This window comes from Microcaecilia unicolor, chromosome 4, assembly GCF_901765095.1.
Source record: "Microcaecilia unicolor chromosome 4, aMicUni1.1, whole genome shotgun sequence".
NCBI lineage: Eukaryota > Metazoa > Chordata > Amphibia > Gymnophiona > Siphonopidae > Microcaecilia > Microcaecilia unicolor.
In genome coordinates, this window is record NC_044034.1 from 15,727,952 (window position 1) to 15,747,345 (window position 19,394).

Here is a 19,394-nt window from a genome sequence, read left to right on the forward strand (position 1 = left end):
GGACCTCTCAGAAATAACCGAACTGTCTCCAAATTAATCACAACGTGCACTATCAAAATGGCGCAGATGAGAAAGACGCCGGCTGGAGATTTAAACCCAACCGTGTCACACCTTCTGAATAAGGACGCCCCGCCCCAGAAACAGGCTGCTCCAATCAATTCATTTCAGCCCAGCCTCTGGGAGTGGCTACCTAAACGTTAGTAGTAAGCATTCCATTCAATGTTACGGTTTAAACCCTTAGGTTCCACAGTCTGTAATAAATGGATCCAATGTTGTTCTTTTCTCCATAGAATGGTTTTAATATTAATGTGTGACGCGGTTGGGTTTAAATCTCCGGCCGGCGTCTTTCTCATCTGCGCCATTTTGATAGTGCACGCTGTGATTAATTTGGAGACAGTTCGGTTATTTCTGAGAGGTCCATATTAGGATCCGAGACAGGAACCTTCCTGATGCAGCCTGGATTTTGGCGAAACAAGGCGCACTTGTTGAAGAGAAGAAGGGAGACACGGATGGTGTTTCAGATAACTGAACAGTTGGGTATCTACTCCACATTGGATTATCATCAGCCTGGATACGTATAACTAGCTGAGCCCCGAGTTCTCGACATACAGATAAGTGAATATTGTTGTGAAAAGAGGACGTGAACAAACTGATTTGTGCTTAGATTATGTAGGTGGATTAAGCCTGCAGTTTTTGAAGACAGCGTACATTTCATGGGGTTGAATAATCCTGCGATGTTTCTCTAGTTTTGGGTTTCAGTCTGTACAACAGGGTTTTTTTCAGCATTAGGGTCCGGGTTTTAATTAATGGATGAGTAGTTGTGGGGGGATACATTACAAGAGGAGTGGTTCACCTAGTTTAACTCTTTAGATAGTGAAGGGGAAGGAGAGTTTTTATGCCATCCGGTTTTCTCAAGTAAGTTTGAGTTTTTGCGGTTGGCTTTTTTTCTCTTCTTTTCCTCACTGGAACCAGTGATAGTACTCTACTCCTTATTTAAATGGTGAACCAAGCTATAGTAGCAATGTGTTCTCCATGAGGAGGTTTGAGGTTCCTTGTTATTTATTGGAGATGATCCCGATTGTGGATTAATGAGTTACAGGGTGTCACACCATTATATTGGATATAATTACAATTAGTAATGTAAAGAGATAAAGTAAGGGAAAAGAGAAGGAAGGTGGCCTTTAATAACTGGGTGGGTTGGTGAGGTAGTTTTGTAGAGTTATGGGTTCTCTTTGTAGGCCTTGTTCAAGAGATGTGTCTTCAGAGATTTGTGAAAATTAGTTATTTCGTCAATGGATTTCAGGGCTGTAGGTAGTGCGTTCCACAGCTGCGTGCTCATGTAGGAGAAGGTGGTGGCGTGTGTCAGCTTGTATTTTAGTCCTTTACAGCTTGGGAAATGTAGATTGAGAAATTTGCGGGCTGATCTTATGGCGTTTCTAGGAGGCAGGTCCACAAGGTTTAGCATGTAGATTGGGGCGTCTGCGTGGATGATTTTGTGAACAATTGTGCAGATTTTGAACACAATGCATTCCTTGAGTGGGAGCCAGTGAAGTTTCTCTCTTAGGGGTTTTGCACTTTCATATTTAGTTTTTCCAAATATGAGTCTGGCTGCGGTATTCTGGGCTGTTTGGAGTTTTTTGATAGTCTGTTCTTTGCAGCCAGCATACAGTGCGTTGCAGTAGTCCAGATTACTTATTACCATTGACTGTACCAAGGTCCGGAAGATATATCTCGGGAAGTGAGGTTTAACTCTTTTGAGTTTCCACATTGAAGATCTCACTCTGTAGATCAGAATGCAACAATTTCTGGACCGGGGATGCAGAGGCTTTTTCAACTCCATTACATAGAGATAATTATTGCCACGTTGTTTGCAACCACGGCATGTCTTAGGAGCCGGTCTTGGAAGCAGCCTGATCCTTTCTCTTCTCCTTCCTAGTCATTCGTATCGAACCGGGCTGAGCAGCTGCTGGATCATGACTTTGAGCGGATCGGCCGACTGCAGTACAAGGGTGGGCTGAATCTGCAGCGTGCCACGGTAGGCTGGTTCGCCCTAGTACAGTCCACCCTTTATGCCTGCTTCGAAGACAGCGAGAAGGAAGAGGCCTTTCACCTGAAGAAGCTCCAGGAACTCTGTGCGTGTACAAGGAGAATGGTTTGTTTTCTTGTGAGAATCCAGAGGGCAGTGGTATAGACAGAAGTCAGTTTCAGTTGAGGGGGCCTTAGGGGTTGGCTGGGGGCCCTCCATATTAAAAATACCTTGAGTGGAAGGGATCCCCAAGCTCCGCCAGCTGAAGACATGCTCTGTAGAGCCCTCTTAGCTGTCTGAGCACTGAGGAAGTCAGTGTCATGTGTCCAGCTACCAATGCCAACTGAGCATATGCAGGAGATACTGGCGTTGGCAACTGGAAGCACTCAACTGACTTTCCTGCTGCTCAGACAGCCTTGGGAGCTCCGTAGAGGGCATCTTAGTTGGCAGGGCTTGAGGATTCCTGTCAGCTATACCATTAAAGTGTGCTGCTGCTGGTGTGCCCGCTCAGCCCCACCTGTAGCTTCACCACTACAAGGGGGAGGGTGTGTCACAGATGCAGAGCTGGCTGTATGAGAAGCAAGTGTGGGTTTTGTGCATGGCCCCGCTTCATCCTACCGACTGCCCTGCGGTGAGTCTCTACCGATGGCTCTACATCTTTCTGCATCTCCCACAGGCCACCCCTGAAAAGATCCCAGAGATTGGGGAGCCCGAAGAGGCGAAGAATAAGGCCGTACCTAGTAGTGCCAGTCCAATGGCGCCCTTCTGAAGCAGCACACGTGCAAGGCCCTAAAGTAGGCGGGAGCAGGGTCCTCAGGCCTGGGCATGTAGTACCTTAAAAACTTGGCACACTGGGCGGTTGCCCGTATTGGCTGGGCCTAAATCCGGGCCTGAATTTTCTGTTTGTTTTTTTGTACAAACTTTCTGTAATAGAATCTCTTTCTCTCCACCCACAGCCCTTCAAGGTGACAATGAGGTTCTTGTTTTGGTGGAGAGAAGAAGGTACGTGTGACCACCCTTTTGTTCCCTGGAGTTGCACCCAGATTACAAACAGGTTTCCATGCGGATGGTTTTGATTTTTTTTGAGAACGATCCCAATTCCACTAGAAGCTCACGTTTGCTTCACATGCCTCCAGTATCTGCTCTATGTCTGCATCCGCTTGAGGGAACTCTCTTTGTGGAACAGGAGCTGGGAAAGGGGAGAAGCAAAGGGAACAGTTAATGCAGAAAGAGCAAGGACAAGGAATGGATGCTGGAGAAGAAGGTGGGGGGTAGATGAGGGAAGAAAGCAGAAGCCTAGCTAGGGAGGGAGCAAGGGGAGCGACTGCTCCCCCCAAACGGACTTCCAACGAAAATGGTGCCTCTGCGGTTTTAAAAGCCTACTCGCGCTCGTGCCTGTCTTTTACACAGGGTAATCTAGGAGTGGCCTAGTGGTTAGGGTGGTGGACTTTGGTCCTGAGGAACTGAGTTCGATTCCCACTTCAGGCACAGGCAGCTCCTTGTGACTCTGGGCAAGTCACTTAACCCTCCATTGCCCCATGTAAGCCGCATTGAGCCTGCCATTAGTGGGAAAGCGCAGGGTACAAATGTAACAAAAATAAAATAGATACTATTGGAGATTCTACATGGAATGTTGCTACTATTGGAGATTCTACATGGAATGTTGCTATTCCACTAGCAACATTCCATGTAGAAGGCTGCGCAGGCTTCTGTTTCTGTGAGTCTGACATCAGACTCACAGAAGCAGAAGCCTGCACAGCCACATTGGTGATCTGCAAGGGCCGACTTCTACATGGAATGTTGCTAGTGGAATAGCAACATTCCATGTAGAATCTCCAATAGTAGCAACAGTTGAGGAGTGGCCTAGTGGTTAGGGTGGTGGACTTTGGTCCTGGGGAACTGAGTTCGATTCCCACTTCAGGCACAGGCAGCTCCTTGTGACTCTGGGCAAGTCACTTAACCCTCCATTGCCCCATGTAAGCCGCATTGAGCCTGCCATGAGTGGGAAAGCACGGGGTACAAATGTAACAAAAAAAAAAAAAAATGGAAAACTGACAAAGCAGATACATATGTGAAAAAGTACAATATTTAATGAATAAAAATCAAAATAAAATTAACAAGCCCGACACAGGCCATATTTCGCCCAACTGGGCTGCATCAGGGGCTACAAAACAAACAGTTATATAACTACTATACTACTATTTAACATTTCTAGAGCGCTACAAAGTGTACGCAGCGCTGTACAAACACAGAAGAAAGACAGTCCCTGCTCAAAGAGCTTACAATCTAATAGACAAAAAGTAAAGCATTTAAATTTAAAATATTTAAGCAGTCAAGCACAAGAGAACAGTCACAGAAGGACAGAAGATGTTGAAGGGTGGTCAGTGTGATTAGGTGTAACTATAACAATTAGAACAGATTTAAACAATTAGAGATAAAACAATAATTGAGTTCTATAACCATGATCGAATGCTCGGCTGATAATCAAAAAACACCATGATGATAAAATCTAGTATATAAATGAATTAACATGAAATATCAAAATGACATAAATTACTATGAGTGTATAAATTAGATATACAAATATAATTAAACAATCTATTTTTTAAAAATAATATACGTTAATAACATACCTTCCAAAGACAAACCAAATATGTATATCATAATAATGAATGAATAATAAATAAATAAATTATATAGTTTACATGTAAAATACAACATATAAAATGTCACTTGATAATAGATAATAATTAGCAATAAATATTGATTATATACTGCAAAAAGACCCAACATAAACTCTAATTGTGCTTGTATTTAAAATAAAATTGACACCTACCTAATATATATCTCTCTGTATGATCATATAATTTCCACTTAAATATCTAAGAAATAATGAATAGACATTAAAAAATAAATAAGATAAATAAAAAGGTAATTGGAAGAAAAAAGTGTAGTTGATTGCAAAATGACTAATGAAAAATTAAAAAAAATAAATAAAAACAAAAAAATCAATCAAAAAATCAAAAAATAAGAGGATAAAACATAAACAAGTATATAAAAAATTATGAAACATATAAAAAATGTATATCTAGCCTTTCTCAACCAACATGATTCAAAAATTGAATTTCTTTTATCTTTTTAATAAATACATATTCTGTATTAAAACGATATAATTAAATAGTAATTTTTTAATAATTTCAATTAGTAGTAGTAACTAAAACATAATAGTGTAAATTACTTATTTGTTGAGTTCACAATTGTGCAGTGGAAAAGCACATCTTAACAGATGTCACTTTGGAAAGAAAACTCCTACAACGAGAATTGAGCAGTGTATCGTGAATATAATGCTATGTATAAGTCAATATGGACATATGAAAACCTTCATTATGTAAAATGTCCTAATTCATACAGTGATGTCTGATTACCGTTTGTAATTTGCAACTAGCCAATTTCCATCAGACCACTCATTTCTCATATGAATTTAGCTCTCTGTAAGTCCAACGCCAGCAAATGAAAGGACTACTGTATGAATTGTGTATATACATTTAAAATAAAAATCGGCTATTGACTGATTTAAAATGGAGGTGGTTTTAAAAGTCTAACAATAAAGATTGCAAAACAATCAAACTTATGTTCAAAAAGCCGTTCAGTTTTTTGGTTTAGTGAAGGATGTCCATGTTAGGCACTTTAGAAGGACGGCCCTGACGAGCAGGAAGGGCTTTTCTTCAAGGGTGCTCGATTATGCCCCTCCTCCAGGTCTCTCTCAGCCAATCACAGCGCGTTTAGCTATCACTGGTGTCAGCTAAACGCGCTGTGATTGGCTGAGAGGCTGTAGGGGGGCTTCATAATCGTCCATTAGCCCTCTCTTCAGCTGCCGATGAGGAAGGGAAAAATGTCTCAAAGGAAGATTTAAAACAGAAGAGCGAGAGTAAAAATTAAGAAGTACGACGTCCTTTTTTTTTTTTTTTTTGCTCGTTAGAGACGTCCTTTTTTTGTTTTGTTTTTTAGTGAAGGACGTCCATAAAGGTCGTCCTTGGCATGTGCAGAATAGCCAGCATAATGCTTGGTTGCTCTGCGCATGCTCGACCGACCGACTGGCCGACTGGCTTCCGAGGGAATAGAGAATGCAAGTGAGCTACAACGAGCAGCTCATTTGCATTCCCTTTCCTTGATGCATGGCCGTTCCCTACCGATTCGCTATGGAATGGGTAAGAGAAGGGCTCTTCCGAGGACCTTAGTGCATCTGGCCCTTAGATACAAATCAACTTATGCATCCAGCTTTTCTTACATAAGTACACAATTGTGGCACGCTCTGCCCAAAAACCGTGAGATCTATCCATAACCATCTTAACTTCAGGAAATTACTGAAAACCAACTTGTTTAAGAAAGCCTAATCCCATGACCCAAATTAACTTTCTACTTCCTGCAACACAGCAAAATATGGACCGTACTAGACTTCTATCACCACCCCCTGCAACTGAGTGGGAAAATGTGGGATATAAATGTGTTAAATAAATAATATTGTACGATTAACATTTTTAAAAATTGTATACTGCTTTAGTACTGTCTTGCTAAGTGGTATGTTAAGTTAATAAATCAAATCCAATCAAATGACATATGAAAGCATTGTTTCATGATCCTGTATCCATGACATTCCCCTCTCATCTCCTCATCCAGGACGCTTTATATCCAAGGAGAGAGGAAACTGGATTTCTCAGGCTGGATCAGCGCCATCCAGAAGGCAGCGGGCACTTCTGGTGACACGTTGTCCGGACAGCAGCTGACGGACTCGGACATACCTGTTCTTGTGGACAGGTGCATCGATTACATTACACAGTGCGGTAAGCCTCTGCCGTGTCCACGGGGCAAATGGGCCAAGAGGAGTGGGCCCTGGAGCTGACTAGCCAGAGGGCTTCTGCTGCTTAATTACTGAACAAAGCGTGAAAAAAAGCAAAACACTTTTATATCTTGAAGGATCCTGTGTCTAGTCTGTAGACAAGTGGTTGCCGTGAAACTGATTCAGCTGCCACATTCCCTAAGCTCTTGAGACCAGAAAGTTTAAAAGGAGGTCTCTCATCTTGAGAGGTGACCACATGACCTCCGTTAACATGAGGTTGTATATTGAAGTGAACCTCTGATGTAGAGTCTTCCTAATCACAGTCTTTTTCTACATGAGACCTTCTGACCTCAGACACCTTCTGTGACTTATCATTACACAGTGACGTTTTGATCCCAAATGCTGCTATCTGATACTCCATGTGGCCTGTCCTTACTGGATGACCTCCCGGCCCCAGACAGTACTGACTCTGCTCCATGTGACTTCCTGGCTCCAGTCATGGTAGAGGTTTAGCAGAGGTTAAGATTTCTTAAGCTCCTTTAGGGTTTTGAGCTGAAAGGTGCTCCTCTCGTGGAGGTCGTAGCCGCTGACCTTGTGTAACTTTCCTCCACAGGGCTGACTTCGGAGGGGATCTACAGGAAAAGCGGTCAGAACTCCAAGACGACCAGCCTCCTGGAGGCTCTGCGGAAGGACGCCCGCAGTATCCGCCTGAAGGAAGGGGAGCACCAGGTCGATGATGTTGCCAACACTCTAAAGAGGTTCTTCCGAGATATTGGAGAGGGCATTTTCACAGAACACTACCTAGACTGGCTGAATGCAACGTGTAAGAGGAAGGGGCATCACTTAAACAGATCTAATATTCACAGTTAAATATTCAGGGGTGAATTTCCTACTAGGACAGTAGTCAACTGCCTAGGGCACTGTTTCCCAAACTGTGCACCACAGGGGTACCACGGAGGGAGAGGCAAGCACATGCTGATTGGTTGCCAAGACCTGGGTTATCGCGTTTTAATGCGTTAACGCTGTTCTTCCACTGGCTACATCAATCATTTCTTTTCTGCAAACTTTATTTATACTGCTCGGACTCCCGTCCAATCCCTGCACCGGATGAGGTGCTACCGCACACGTATTGGTGGTTGCGATGTCAATTGTGGGAGAGGGGCGGGCCCAGTGGCCATGTGCAGGGTTGGTTGCACTGCGGGCGGTGTCGGATGTTATGAGTTGGCAAAGGCAGACCTGGAGAAAATGTGCCCAGGACTTCTGGATATTGTAAGTAGCTTGATATTTAGGACACTTTCTAGCAGAGGAGGGCTTCCAGTCCTGTGCTCCGCTGAACAAAGCTTCAGTACATCAGTGTTTAGCCACAAACAGGATAAGTTTTTCATTTGACGAAGTAGATTGCCAAGTAGATTTGACGAAGTTAGAGAAACCAAGTAGACGGGGCATAAAATTTGTCAGTATACAGTCTGCCTAACTGTAGCTGGTGTAAGGTGAGCTGTGCTATATAGCAGTGCCTGCATTCAGGATTTTCTTCAACATGTACACGTGTCCTGCACTTCATTTATACCCACCAATAATCCCAGCCTCTTGTAAATTTAAGGCCCTTGCAAGTCATAGAACAAAGTTGATATTAACCCAATTTTGAAAACTCCCCCCCCCCCCAGAATACCTTTTTTGGGGTGGGGGGAGGAGAAATGTGTGGCTGGGAGGGAAAAATCTGTGGCGGGGTGGGGGTGGGGGAACCTTGAAAATTTGCATGGACACTAGGGGCACCGTGGACTAAAAACGTTTGGGAACCTCTGACCTCGGGGCAGCTTCCCTGCCATGAGATGTCCACTCCTGTCATTAGAAATGAGGCTCCCACACATCCCTGGTCTTATTTTAACCTGGAATTGAGGGGAGACCCAGCTGTGATTTTCCAGGGGGTCTTGTCTGAATGCCTACGGGCAGCCAGAGAGTTAAGTCTGCCGTTCTAAATACCCAAAATGGTGCTCAAAATTTGGCACCTGACAGAATCAGCTTCGCTTCAATTCCTGTGCCAAACTTACGCCTGCGGAAGCCTGAGGTGAATGCTGACACCAAAGTTAGGCGTGCTGAAGCGGTATTCTGTAACCATGCGTGTTAACTTTTTGGAACACCCCTGAGGCAGTCATGGCCATGTCCCCGTCTGAGCTAGGCAGCCTGTCTTATAGAGTAGCGCGCAGTCAGATATATGCACGAATTCTAATGGCTGCCAGTTAACATCAGTAATTGATTGTTGACACCTGGTTATTGATGATTATGAGCTCGTTGTTCAATTAATTTGCGCATGCATCTCGGAAACACATCTAAATTTGGGTGGGCCAATCTGGGCACCATTCCCCGGATTCTATTTAGCGCATCTAGAGATCTGTGCCACGATCCAGGCATATTTTATACCAATGCACGTAAACTTAATTGGCTTAAAAAGCTGATCAGTGTTTTTTTAACAGCACTAAACAAGTAATAATGAGCTCTAATTGGCAGTAATTAGAATTTACGCACTTAACTCGCCAAGTGTATTCTGTAATGAACCTGCGCCTAACTTCTAATGCACGCAGGCAAATAAGGGCATGGCTTTACACACGCCGTTATAGAATATAGCCCAGTGGGTGTAAATCTACGCTACATGATTTACTTGAGACTGGGTTTAAATACCGGCCCGTAATGTGGTTAGAATCTGCCGATAACCACCTAAATATTCCTGTTTCATTCATAAGTAGGTATATCTCATCTGCATAAAATTGGACAAAATGCACCAGAACAAAAGAGGGTCAGGTTGGGCTACATTGGGCTGGACAATTCTACACACTACAAGAGTGGGTCGGCAGGCCCAACCGATTATTAAAATAAAAAGACTGACCAAACCAGTGGCCTCTCCCCCTCCCTCCCTTCCAGCTGGCTGAAATGAAAAAAAAAAAAGTATTACAATTGATCCCCCATCCCCAATTAATTAAAATCTCCCAGGTGACCTCTCTTTTTCTCCAGCTGATGCCCCTTATTACACCTTTCTGCACCCAATATTAAAATTAAAAGACTAGATTTTATTATGCTCCTTTTCCAAACCTGAGCTCAAGGTGACTTATTGTCAAGTACACAAATTTCCCTGCTCCAGAGGGCTTACCATCCCGGAGGCATTAGAGGGTGACCCGACTTGCATCAGATCACAAGCATCCACGGGATTTAAACCCTGGCTTTTGTGGATCTCAGCCCACTGCTGTGAGTACTAAGCTACTTCTTCACCCTTTGCCAGCAGCTGATCCCACGCCCTTCTTTCTCATCATCTGATATTTTAAAAAATGCCTGATGGCTGATTAACCTCATTGGGCTTCTGCCCTCAGAAAACAAAAAAAGCCCCAGGTGACTCCCCTTCTTTCCTCCTCCCAGTCTGGACCTCTGTCTTCCTGACTCTTCCAATTTGCCCCAGCTGAGCCAGGAGGCCAGAAGCTTTCAGTATTTCTGCACTATTTCTCAGCTGTAACCATCATCTGAGTATCCAACTGAGAAAAATGAGACTGATTAAAATACGTTTTAATAAAACAGGGTACCAAAGAGACGAGCTGCTTGGTGTATCCGTTTCACAAGCTATGAGTGACTGGTGACTCCTGTTTTTTCCCAGCTATCGAAGATGAACATGAGAAGATTAAGCGGTACCAACTGCTCCTGAAAGACCTTCCACCAGTGAACAGGGCCACATTGAAGGCACTGATAAACCACCTGTACTGGTAAGGAGGTCTCGTGTTCTTATACCCCAGATCACATAGAGAAGAGTGTTGAAGGGGAACGCAGAGGACCAGATTTAAGGCATCAGCACACAGAGGGAGCTTTGGTTTCTCCTCTTCCTTCTCCCCACCACCAGGTTTTGGTCACTGCCACATTTCATACCTGAGACAAAACTTGGGCTTTTTGATGATTGTCCCAGTGAATAATTTGTGTGTCGTGAATTGTTTGTAAAATATGACTATTGTTTTCCCCAGTCCTAAATGTTTAAGTAGCTTCTCCTGAGTCGGGCTGCTTGTGTGGGGATAATTCAGGTAAAGGGAGTCTCTTTTCATTCTGGGATTAGTTGCTGTTCCAGATGCTCATTCTATTTTGTAGCTTTCCGCTATTCCAGATCTTGTGGGATAGTTGTGTCCAACAATTAGCAGATGGAGACAGAGAGCTGAAAACTGAGCTGAGACATATCTCTCTTGGCATCCAGTCCAGCTCCTCAGTGTCTTCTATTTCCAGCAAGTGGACAGAGTATCAGTCCTGAGCCTTTCTCATCTACTACTACTACTACTATTTAGCATTTCTATAGCGCTACAAGGCATACGCAGCGCTGCACAAACATAGAAGAAAGACAGTCCCTGCTCAAAGAGCTTACAATCTAATAGTTCTGTGGGAAGATTTGTGGAGACTGTGAACTGGGGGGGGGGGGGGGCATCCGGCAGTGGTATGTCTGACTAAAGTTTGACTCAGAATGGAGGGCTGCAAGTTCTACTTGGTATAGGGGAGGGATCCCAACTCACTGTTTGAGAGACATGTTGTGCTGTGCTTGTGACAGTCGGGGGTGAATGGTGACTCCTGCAGGCAGTTAAGCGGTGTCCTCACTGTGGGACCTGCTGGCTGGCGTTAGGGTGTTGCAGTGCTTGCAAGCTAGGAATCCCATGGGATGCAGAGGAAATGGTCATCGTCGGCACATCTTTGGATTTGGCACAGTATTCGAATATGCTGGGGTCTTTGGGTTCTCCAGAAGGGTTGATTCGCAGTTTGATGCAGGAGAGAACAGGAACAGCTGCCATTTTGTTGGGGCCGACTGGCAGTGAGGAGCAGCCTCCGTCTGATCACGTGCGGAGCTCAGCTGCCATTTTACAGCCTCAGGGCCCAACAGAGCATTCGGCTACATCAGGATCTTTGTTTTCTCTGGAGATTATGTTGCTCTTACACCAGGCCTATTTACTGAAACAGGGACAGTCAGAGTGCTTCAGTTTCTCGCCCCGCTGCCCCTCCTGAAAGATATCTCATTTAGACCTCCAGGAGTGGGCAGATCAGGCTATCTCTGCTTCTTCATCCTTATCTGATGTGGGCTTGGACTATTCAGAGGAGCCATCATTGAAGAGGAGGAAGAGGAGGAGGGAGAGCTCCCTTCTGAAGAGGGGGATGATCCAAAAGTATTAAGGTTGTTTCATAAAGAGGAGCTCAGGACTGAGGCACTGGCAGTGCTTTCCGTTGAGGAGCCTTGTGCTTTGGTGCCAGGAGTTCCATCTTCGTCAATCATGAGGGAGCTTGTCTCTACCTGTTAGTTCTGGAGGAAAAAGATACATTGCATCTTCCCAGGGTGGACTCACTGGCTATGGCGGTGTCTAAAAAGACCACCTTGCCTGTATTGCTCTAAACATAGTAACATAGTAGATGACAGCAGAAAAAGACCTGCACGGTCCATCCAGTCTGCCCAACAAGATAAACTCATATGTGCTACTTTTTGTGTATAGCTTACCTTGATTTGTACCTGTCCTTTTCAGGGCACAGACCGTATAAGTCTGCCCAGCACTATCCCCGTCCCTCCAACCACCAGCCCCGCCTCCCACCACCGGCTCTGGCACAGACCGTATAAGTCTGCCCAGCATTATCCCCGCCTCCCACCACCAGCTCTGGCACAGACCGTATAAGTCTGCCCAGCACTATCCCCGCCTCCCACTACCGGCCCTGCCACCCAATCTCGGCTAAGCTCCTGAAGATCCCTTCCTTCTGAACAGGATTGGAAGCTAGAAGGCTTGCTGAATCAAGCCTTTGAAGTGGTCTCTTTGGGCCTTCAAGCGACAGTGTGCAGCTCATTTGTGGCAAGAGCATGCCTGAAGTGGCATCAGCAGTCGGCAACACAAGACGGATACCATAACACCCTACTGGAATCAGGATTGACCTACTCGGTGGGTCACGGCCTGCAAGGAAACAAAGCACATCTTTGAATCCCTATGGATTGAAATTCCATGTGTAAAGGGGAAAAGGATAGTGATAGGAGTGTACTACCGTCCGCTTGGCCAGGATGAACAGACGGACGTAGAAATGTTATCAGAAACATGATAATAATGGGTGATTTCAATTACTCCGATATTGACTGGGTAAATGTAACATCAGGGCATGCTATGGAGGTAAAATTCCTTGACAAAATCAAGGACTGCTTTATGGAGCAGCAGGTACAGGAGCCAACAAGAGGAGGAAAAATTTTAGACCTAGTCCTTAGTGGAGTGCATGATCTGTTGCAGGAGATAATGGTGCTGGGCCACTTGATAACAGTGATCATAATATCATCAGATTTTTTAATCGGCTTTGGAGTTAGTAGACACGGAAATCCAATATGTTAGCATTTAACTTTCAAAAAGGAGACTATGATAAAATGAGAAGAACGGTGAAAAAAAAACTTAGAGGAGCAACTGCGAAGGTCAAAAATTTACATTAGGTGTGGATGCTGTTCATAAATACCATCCTGGTAGCCCAGGCCAAATATATTCTGGGTATTAAAAAAGGAAGAAGGAAGACCAAACGACTGTTGGCATGGTTACAAAGTGAGGTGAAGGAAGCTATTAGAACTTAAAGAAAATCCTTCAGAATATGGCAGAAGGATCCAACTGAAAATAATAAGAAACAGCATAAGGAATATCAAGTCAAATGCAAAGCGCAATAAGGAAGGCAAAGAGGAACTTTGAAAAAAAGATTGCGTTGGAGGCAAAAACACATGGTGAAAATTGTTTTAGGTATATTAAAATGAAGAAGCCGGCAAAATAATCGGTTGGCCCACTAGATGACCGACGGGTAAAAGGGGCAATCAGGGAAGACAAAGCCATAGCGGAGAGATTAAATTAATTCTTTGTTTCGTTCTTCACCGAAGAAGATTTGGGAGAGATACCGGTGCCAGGAATGGTATTCAAAGCTGATGTCAGAGAAACTGAATGAAATCTCTATAAATCTGGAGGATGTAATGGTGCAATTTGACAAATTGAAGAGTAGCAAATCACCTGGACTGGATGGTATTCATCCCAGAGTACTGATAGAATTGAAAAATGAACTTGCAGAACTATTGTTACTAATATGTAATTTAACTTTAAAATCAAGCATGGTACCAGAAGCTTGGAGGGTGACCAATGTAACATCCATTTTTTAAAAAGGTTCCAGAGGAGATCTGGGAAATTATAGACCGGTGAGCCTGACATCGGTGCCGGGAAAAATGGTAGAGACTATAATAAAGAACAAAATTACAGAGCATATTCAAAAAATTGAGACAAAGCCAACATGGATTTAGTGAAGGGAGATCTTGCCTCCCCAATCTATTACATTTCTTTGAAGGGGTGAACAAACATGTGGATAAAGGTGAGCCAGTCGATATTGTGTATCTGGATTTTCAAAAGGCGTTTGACAAAGTACCTCATGAAAGACTCCAGAGGAGTACCTCATGACTCTCCAGAGGAAATTGGAGAGTCATGGGATAGGAGGTAGTGTTCTATTGTGGATTAAAAACTGGTTAGAAGATAGAAAACAGAGATTAGTGTTAAATGGTCAGTATTCTCAATGGAGAAGGGTAGATAGTCGGGTTCTGCAGGGGTCTGTATTGTGACAGCTGCTTTTTAACATATTTATAAATGATCTACAGATGGGAGTAACTAGTGAGGTAATTAAATTTGCTGACGACACAAAGTTATTCAAAGTTGTTAAATCACAAGAGGATGGTGAAAAATTACAAGAGGACCTTAGGAGCCTGGGAGACTGGGCGTCTAAATGGCAGATGACATTTAATGTGAGCAAGTGCAAAGTGATGCATGTGGGAAAGAGGAACCCGAATTATAGCTATGCAATACAAGGTTCCAAATTAGGAGTTACCAACCAGGAAAGGGATCTACAGTGGGGGAAATAAGTATTTGATCCCTTGCTGATTTTGTAAGTGTGCCCACTGACAAAGACATGAGCAGCCCATAATTGAAGGGTAGGTTATTGGTAACAGTGAGAGATAGCACATCACAAATTAAATCCGGAAAATCACATTGTGGAAAGTATATGAATTTATTTGCATTCTGCAGAGGGAAATAAGTATTTGATCCCCCACCAACCAGTAAGAGATCTGGCCCCTACAGACCAGGTAGATGCTCCAAATCAACTCGTTACCTGCATGACAGACAGCTGTCGGCAATGGTCACCTGTATGAAAGACACCTGTCCACAGACTCAGTGAATCAGTCAGACTCTAACCTCTACAAAATGGCCAAGAGCAAGGAGCTGTCTAAGGATGTCAGGGACAAGATCATACACCTGCACAAGGCTGGAATGGGCTACAAAACCATCAGTAAGACGCTGGGCGAGAAGGAGACAACTGTTGGTGCCATAGTAAGAAAATGGAAGAAGTACAAAATGACTGTCAATCGACAAAGATCTGGGGCTCCACGCAAAATCTCACCTCGTGGGGTATCCTTGATCATGAGGAAGGTTAGAAATCAGCCTACAACTACAAGGGGGGAACTTGTCAATGATCTCAAGGCAGCTGGGACCACTGTCACCACGAAAACTATTGGTAACACATTACGACATAACGGATTGCAATCCTGCAGTGCCCGCAAGGTCCCCCTGCTCCGGAAGGCACATGTGACGGCCCGTCTGAAGTTTGCCAATGAACACCTGGATGATGCCGAGAGTGATTGGGAGAAGGTGCTGTGGTCAGATGAGACAAAAATTGAGCTCTTTGGCATGAACTCAACTCGCCGTGTTTGGAGGAAGAGAAATGCTGCCTATGACCCAAAGAACACCGTCCCCACTGTCAAGCATGGAGGTGGAAATGTTATGTTTTGGGGGTGTTTCTCTGCTAAGGGCACAGGACTACTTCACCGCATCAATGGGAGAATGGATGGGGCCATGTACCGTACAATTCTGAGTGACAACCTCCTTCCCTCCGCCAGGGCCTTAAAAATGGGTCGTGGCTGGGTCTTCCAGCACGACAATGACCCAAAACATACAGCCAAGGCAACAAAGGAGTGGCTCAGGAAGAAGCACATTAGGGTCATGGAGTGGCCTAGCCAGTCACCAGACCTTAATCCCATTGAAAACTTATGGAGGGAGCTGAAGCTGCGAGTTGCCAAGCGACAGCCCAGAACTCTTAATGATTTAGAGATGATCTGCAAAGAGGAGTGGACCAAAATTCCTCCTGACATGTGTGCAAACCTCATCATCAACTACAGAAGACGTCTGACCGCTGTGCTTGCCAACAAGGGTTTTGCCACCAAGTATTAGGTCTTGTTTGCCAGAGGGATTAAATACTTATTTCCCTCTGCAGAATGCAAATAAATTCATATACTTTCCACAATGTGATTTTCCGGATTTAATTTGTGATGTGCTATCTCTCACTGTTACCAATAACCTACCCTTCAATTATGGGCTGCTCATGTCTTTGTCAGTGGGCACACTTACAAAATCAGCAAGGGATCAAATACTTATTTCCCCCACTGTAGGTGTCGTCATTGAGGATACATTGAAACCCTCTGCTCAGTGTGCGGCTGCGGCTAAGAAAGCAAATAGAACGTTAGGTATTATTAGAAAAGTACATAAGTACATAAGTAGTGCCATACTGGGAAAGACCAAAGGTCCATCTAGCCCAGCATCCTGTCACCGACAGTGGCCAATCCAGGTCAAGGGCACCTGGCACGCTCCCCAAACGTAAAAACATTCCAGACAAGTTATACCTAAAAATGCGGAATTTTTCCAAGTCCATTTAATAGCGGTCTATGGACTTGTCCTTTAGGAATCTATCTAACCCCTTTTTAAACTCCGTCAAGCTAACCGCCCGTACCACGTTCTCCGGCAACGAATTCCAGAGTCTAATTACACGTTGGGTGAAGAAAAATTTTCTCCGATTCGTTTTAAATTTACCACACTGTAGCTTCAACTCATGCCCTCTAGTCCTATTATTTTTGGATAGCGTGAACAGTCGCTTCACATCCACCCGATCCATTCCACTCATTATTTTATACACTTCTATCATATCTCCCCTCAGCCGTCTCTTCTCCAAGCTGAAAAGCCCTAGCCTTCTCAGGCGTTATAATGCCTTTGTATCGCTCCATGGTGCAACTGCACCTTGAATATTGCGTTCAATTCTGGTCTCCGCATCTTAAGAAAGATATAGTGGAATTAGAAAAGGTACAGAGAAGGGCGACAAAAATGATAGAGGGGATGGGATGACTTCCCTATGAGGAAAGGTTAAAGCGGCTAGGGCTCTTCAGGTTGGAGAAAAGATGGCTGAGGGAAGATATGATAGAGGTCTATAAAATAATCAGTGGAGTGGAATGGTAGACTTGAATCGCGTGTTTACAAAAATACTAAGACTAGGGGGCACGCAATGAAGCTACAAAGTAGTAAATTTAAAATGAATTAGAGAAAATTGTTCTTCACTCAACGTGTAATTAATCTCTGGAATTCATTGTCATAGAATGTAGTAAAAGCAGTTAGCTTAGTGGGGATTAAAAAAGGTTTGGATGGCTTCCTAAAAGAAAAGACCATAAGCCATTATTAAGACGTACTTGGGGAGAAATCTGCAGCTTATTTCTAGGATATGCAGCATAAAATGTATTGATCTTGCCAGGTATTTGTGACCTGGATTGGCCACTGTTGGAAACAGGATGCTGGACTTGATGGACCTTCGGTTTGTCCTAGTACGGCAACACTTATATGATTCTACGAGGCATATAGCGACATCCTTTGCGGTGACTGCCTTACTGTTTCTGGCAGATATTTGCAAGGCAATACTTACCTTTGCCAAGCATTATAGGGTGGATGTTGCGGCACGCTCGCAAACCAGTTTTGGGGCTTTGATTCTCAGGGTAGCAGCACCAGGATACCACCCATCCTAGGGATTGCTTTTGAACATCCTACAGGTTCTGGAATAGTGGGAAGCTATGTAATGGAAGGAGAAATTAAGTTTTCCCTGATAATTTTCTTTCCATGAGGCCTTTCCACTAATCCAGAGGTCCACCTGAAGTTTCTGAGATGTTTAGTTGGTGCAAAGTAATGTCACCTTGCATGGTGCTTCGTGCATATCTCTTGTTCTCCACAAGTTGTCCAGAGATGAGAGAAGTTCATACATGTTTGCTCTTCTGGTTAGTGTTAGGTTAACGAGTTGTTTAAGGTTGTTGTGTTTATTTTGAGATTCTCCTCGCTGCTTGAGGAGCTGGACTGGATGCCAAGAGAGATATGTCTTAGCTCATTTTTCAGTTCTCTATCTCCACCTGCTAGTCGATGGACACAATTATCCCACAGGTTCTGGAATAATGGGAAGAACTAATGGAAAGAAAATGATCAGGTAAGACCTAATTTCTCCTTAACTATGATTTGCAGTGTATTTGCATACATACACTCACTGGCAAGGTACGCACCCTCACATTGTAGCATGCAGTGACGTAGCTACGGGGGGCCTTGGGGGCCTGCGCCCTCCAAATTGGATCCGGGGCCCCTGGTTTGACTGGCAGGAGTCCCCATCCCCCGCCAGCTGAAGTGTTTCTCCAGCGCTCTCCTCTGCGCGTTGCCTGCTCTGCTTCCCCTCATGTCGCGTGCATGCTTGATTGTGGTGAAACTGAGCATGCGCGACACTGCGCTGGCATTTCTCTCTGCGGCCGTGGTGTTGAGCACCATTTATAGCATAGTTTTGAGAGCCTATTTCCACGCCAAAGGTTGGGTGCAGGGATTTCTGCCAGCCGAAACCTGGTCTAAATGCCCGGTGCCCAACTCACATTGTGGCGTTGAAAGGGGGCTATTCTATAACTTCATTTGCCCCCTACCACTCCCGTCCACACCCCCTTTTGAGTTGCACATATTAGGGGATTTAGACACATGGGGGTTATAGAATAGGGCGGGGGAGATGCATGTGCAAGTTTCAAATATTCCTAATTAACTGCAGCAATTGCTAACATCATTTCATTGCGATGAATTGGCTCATAAGCTAATTAATTTAAAGATCTGCGCACAAATTTTGGCAACAAAATCTCAGCATCATATATAGAATCGGGGGGGATTGAGGACACCTTCATTCAGGTGCCTGATGCCGCATGCCACATGGTGAGTCTATTGTGTGATAGTATCTGGGCTCTCAGATTGTGTTATAGAACACTAGCGAGACACAGCATGGGCTCGGGGCAAACAATCATCAGGGTGCCACCCCCCCCACCGCCGCCATCACTGCCCCCTCCCGCAGCAGCGAACGAGAGCGACTGCTCTGTCGGCTCTAGGTCCTTCTTCCTGCCATGTCCCGCCTCCTGTGAAGTAACTTCCTGTTTCCATATAGGCAGGACAAGGCATGAAGAAGGACCTGTGACCGGCAGAGCAGTCTCTTTTGATCGTCGGTGCTGGGCCCTCCTTAGAGGCCAGGCCCGGAGAATCTTCCCCTCCCCCCCACTCCCCCCTCTCAGTGGCCCTGAAAGTGGGAGAACTAGAGGACATGAATTGAGGTTACAAGGGGTCGACTTAGAAATAATGTTAGGAAGTACTTTTTTGCGGCGAGGGTGGT

General features: G+C 44.5%; 1 protein-coding gene across 3 annotated transcripts in view; it reads left to right on the plus strand.

The window, feature by feature from the left end:
* The window catches only part of ARAP1 (ArfGAP with RhoGAP domain, ankyrin repeat and PH domain 1), a 319,552-nt gene that overhangs the window by 236,449 nt on the left and 63,709 nt on the right, over positions 1 to 19,394 (plus strand). For all 3 annotated transcript variants that reach the window (XM_030199983.1, XM_030199984.1, XM_030199985.1), the window contains 5 exons: positions 1,937 to 2,132; positions 2,983 to 3,028; positions 6,704 to 6,867; positions 7,477 to 7,686; positions 10,501 to 10,606. In XM_030199983.1, the coding sequence (XP_030055843.1) occupies positions 1,937 to 2,132; positions 2,983 to 3,028; positions 6,704 to 6,867; positions 7,477 to 7,686; positions 10,501 to 10,606 (722 nt within the window). The remainder of the gene's footprint in view (positions 1 to 1,936; positions 2,133 to 2,982; positions 3,029 to 6,703; positions 6,868 to 7,476; positions 7,687 to 10,500; positions 10,607 to 19,394) is intronic.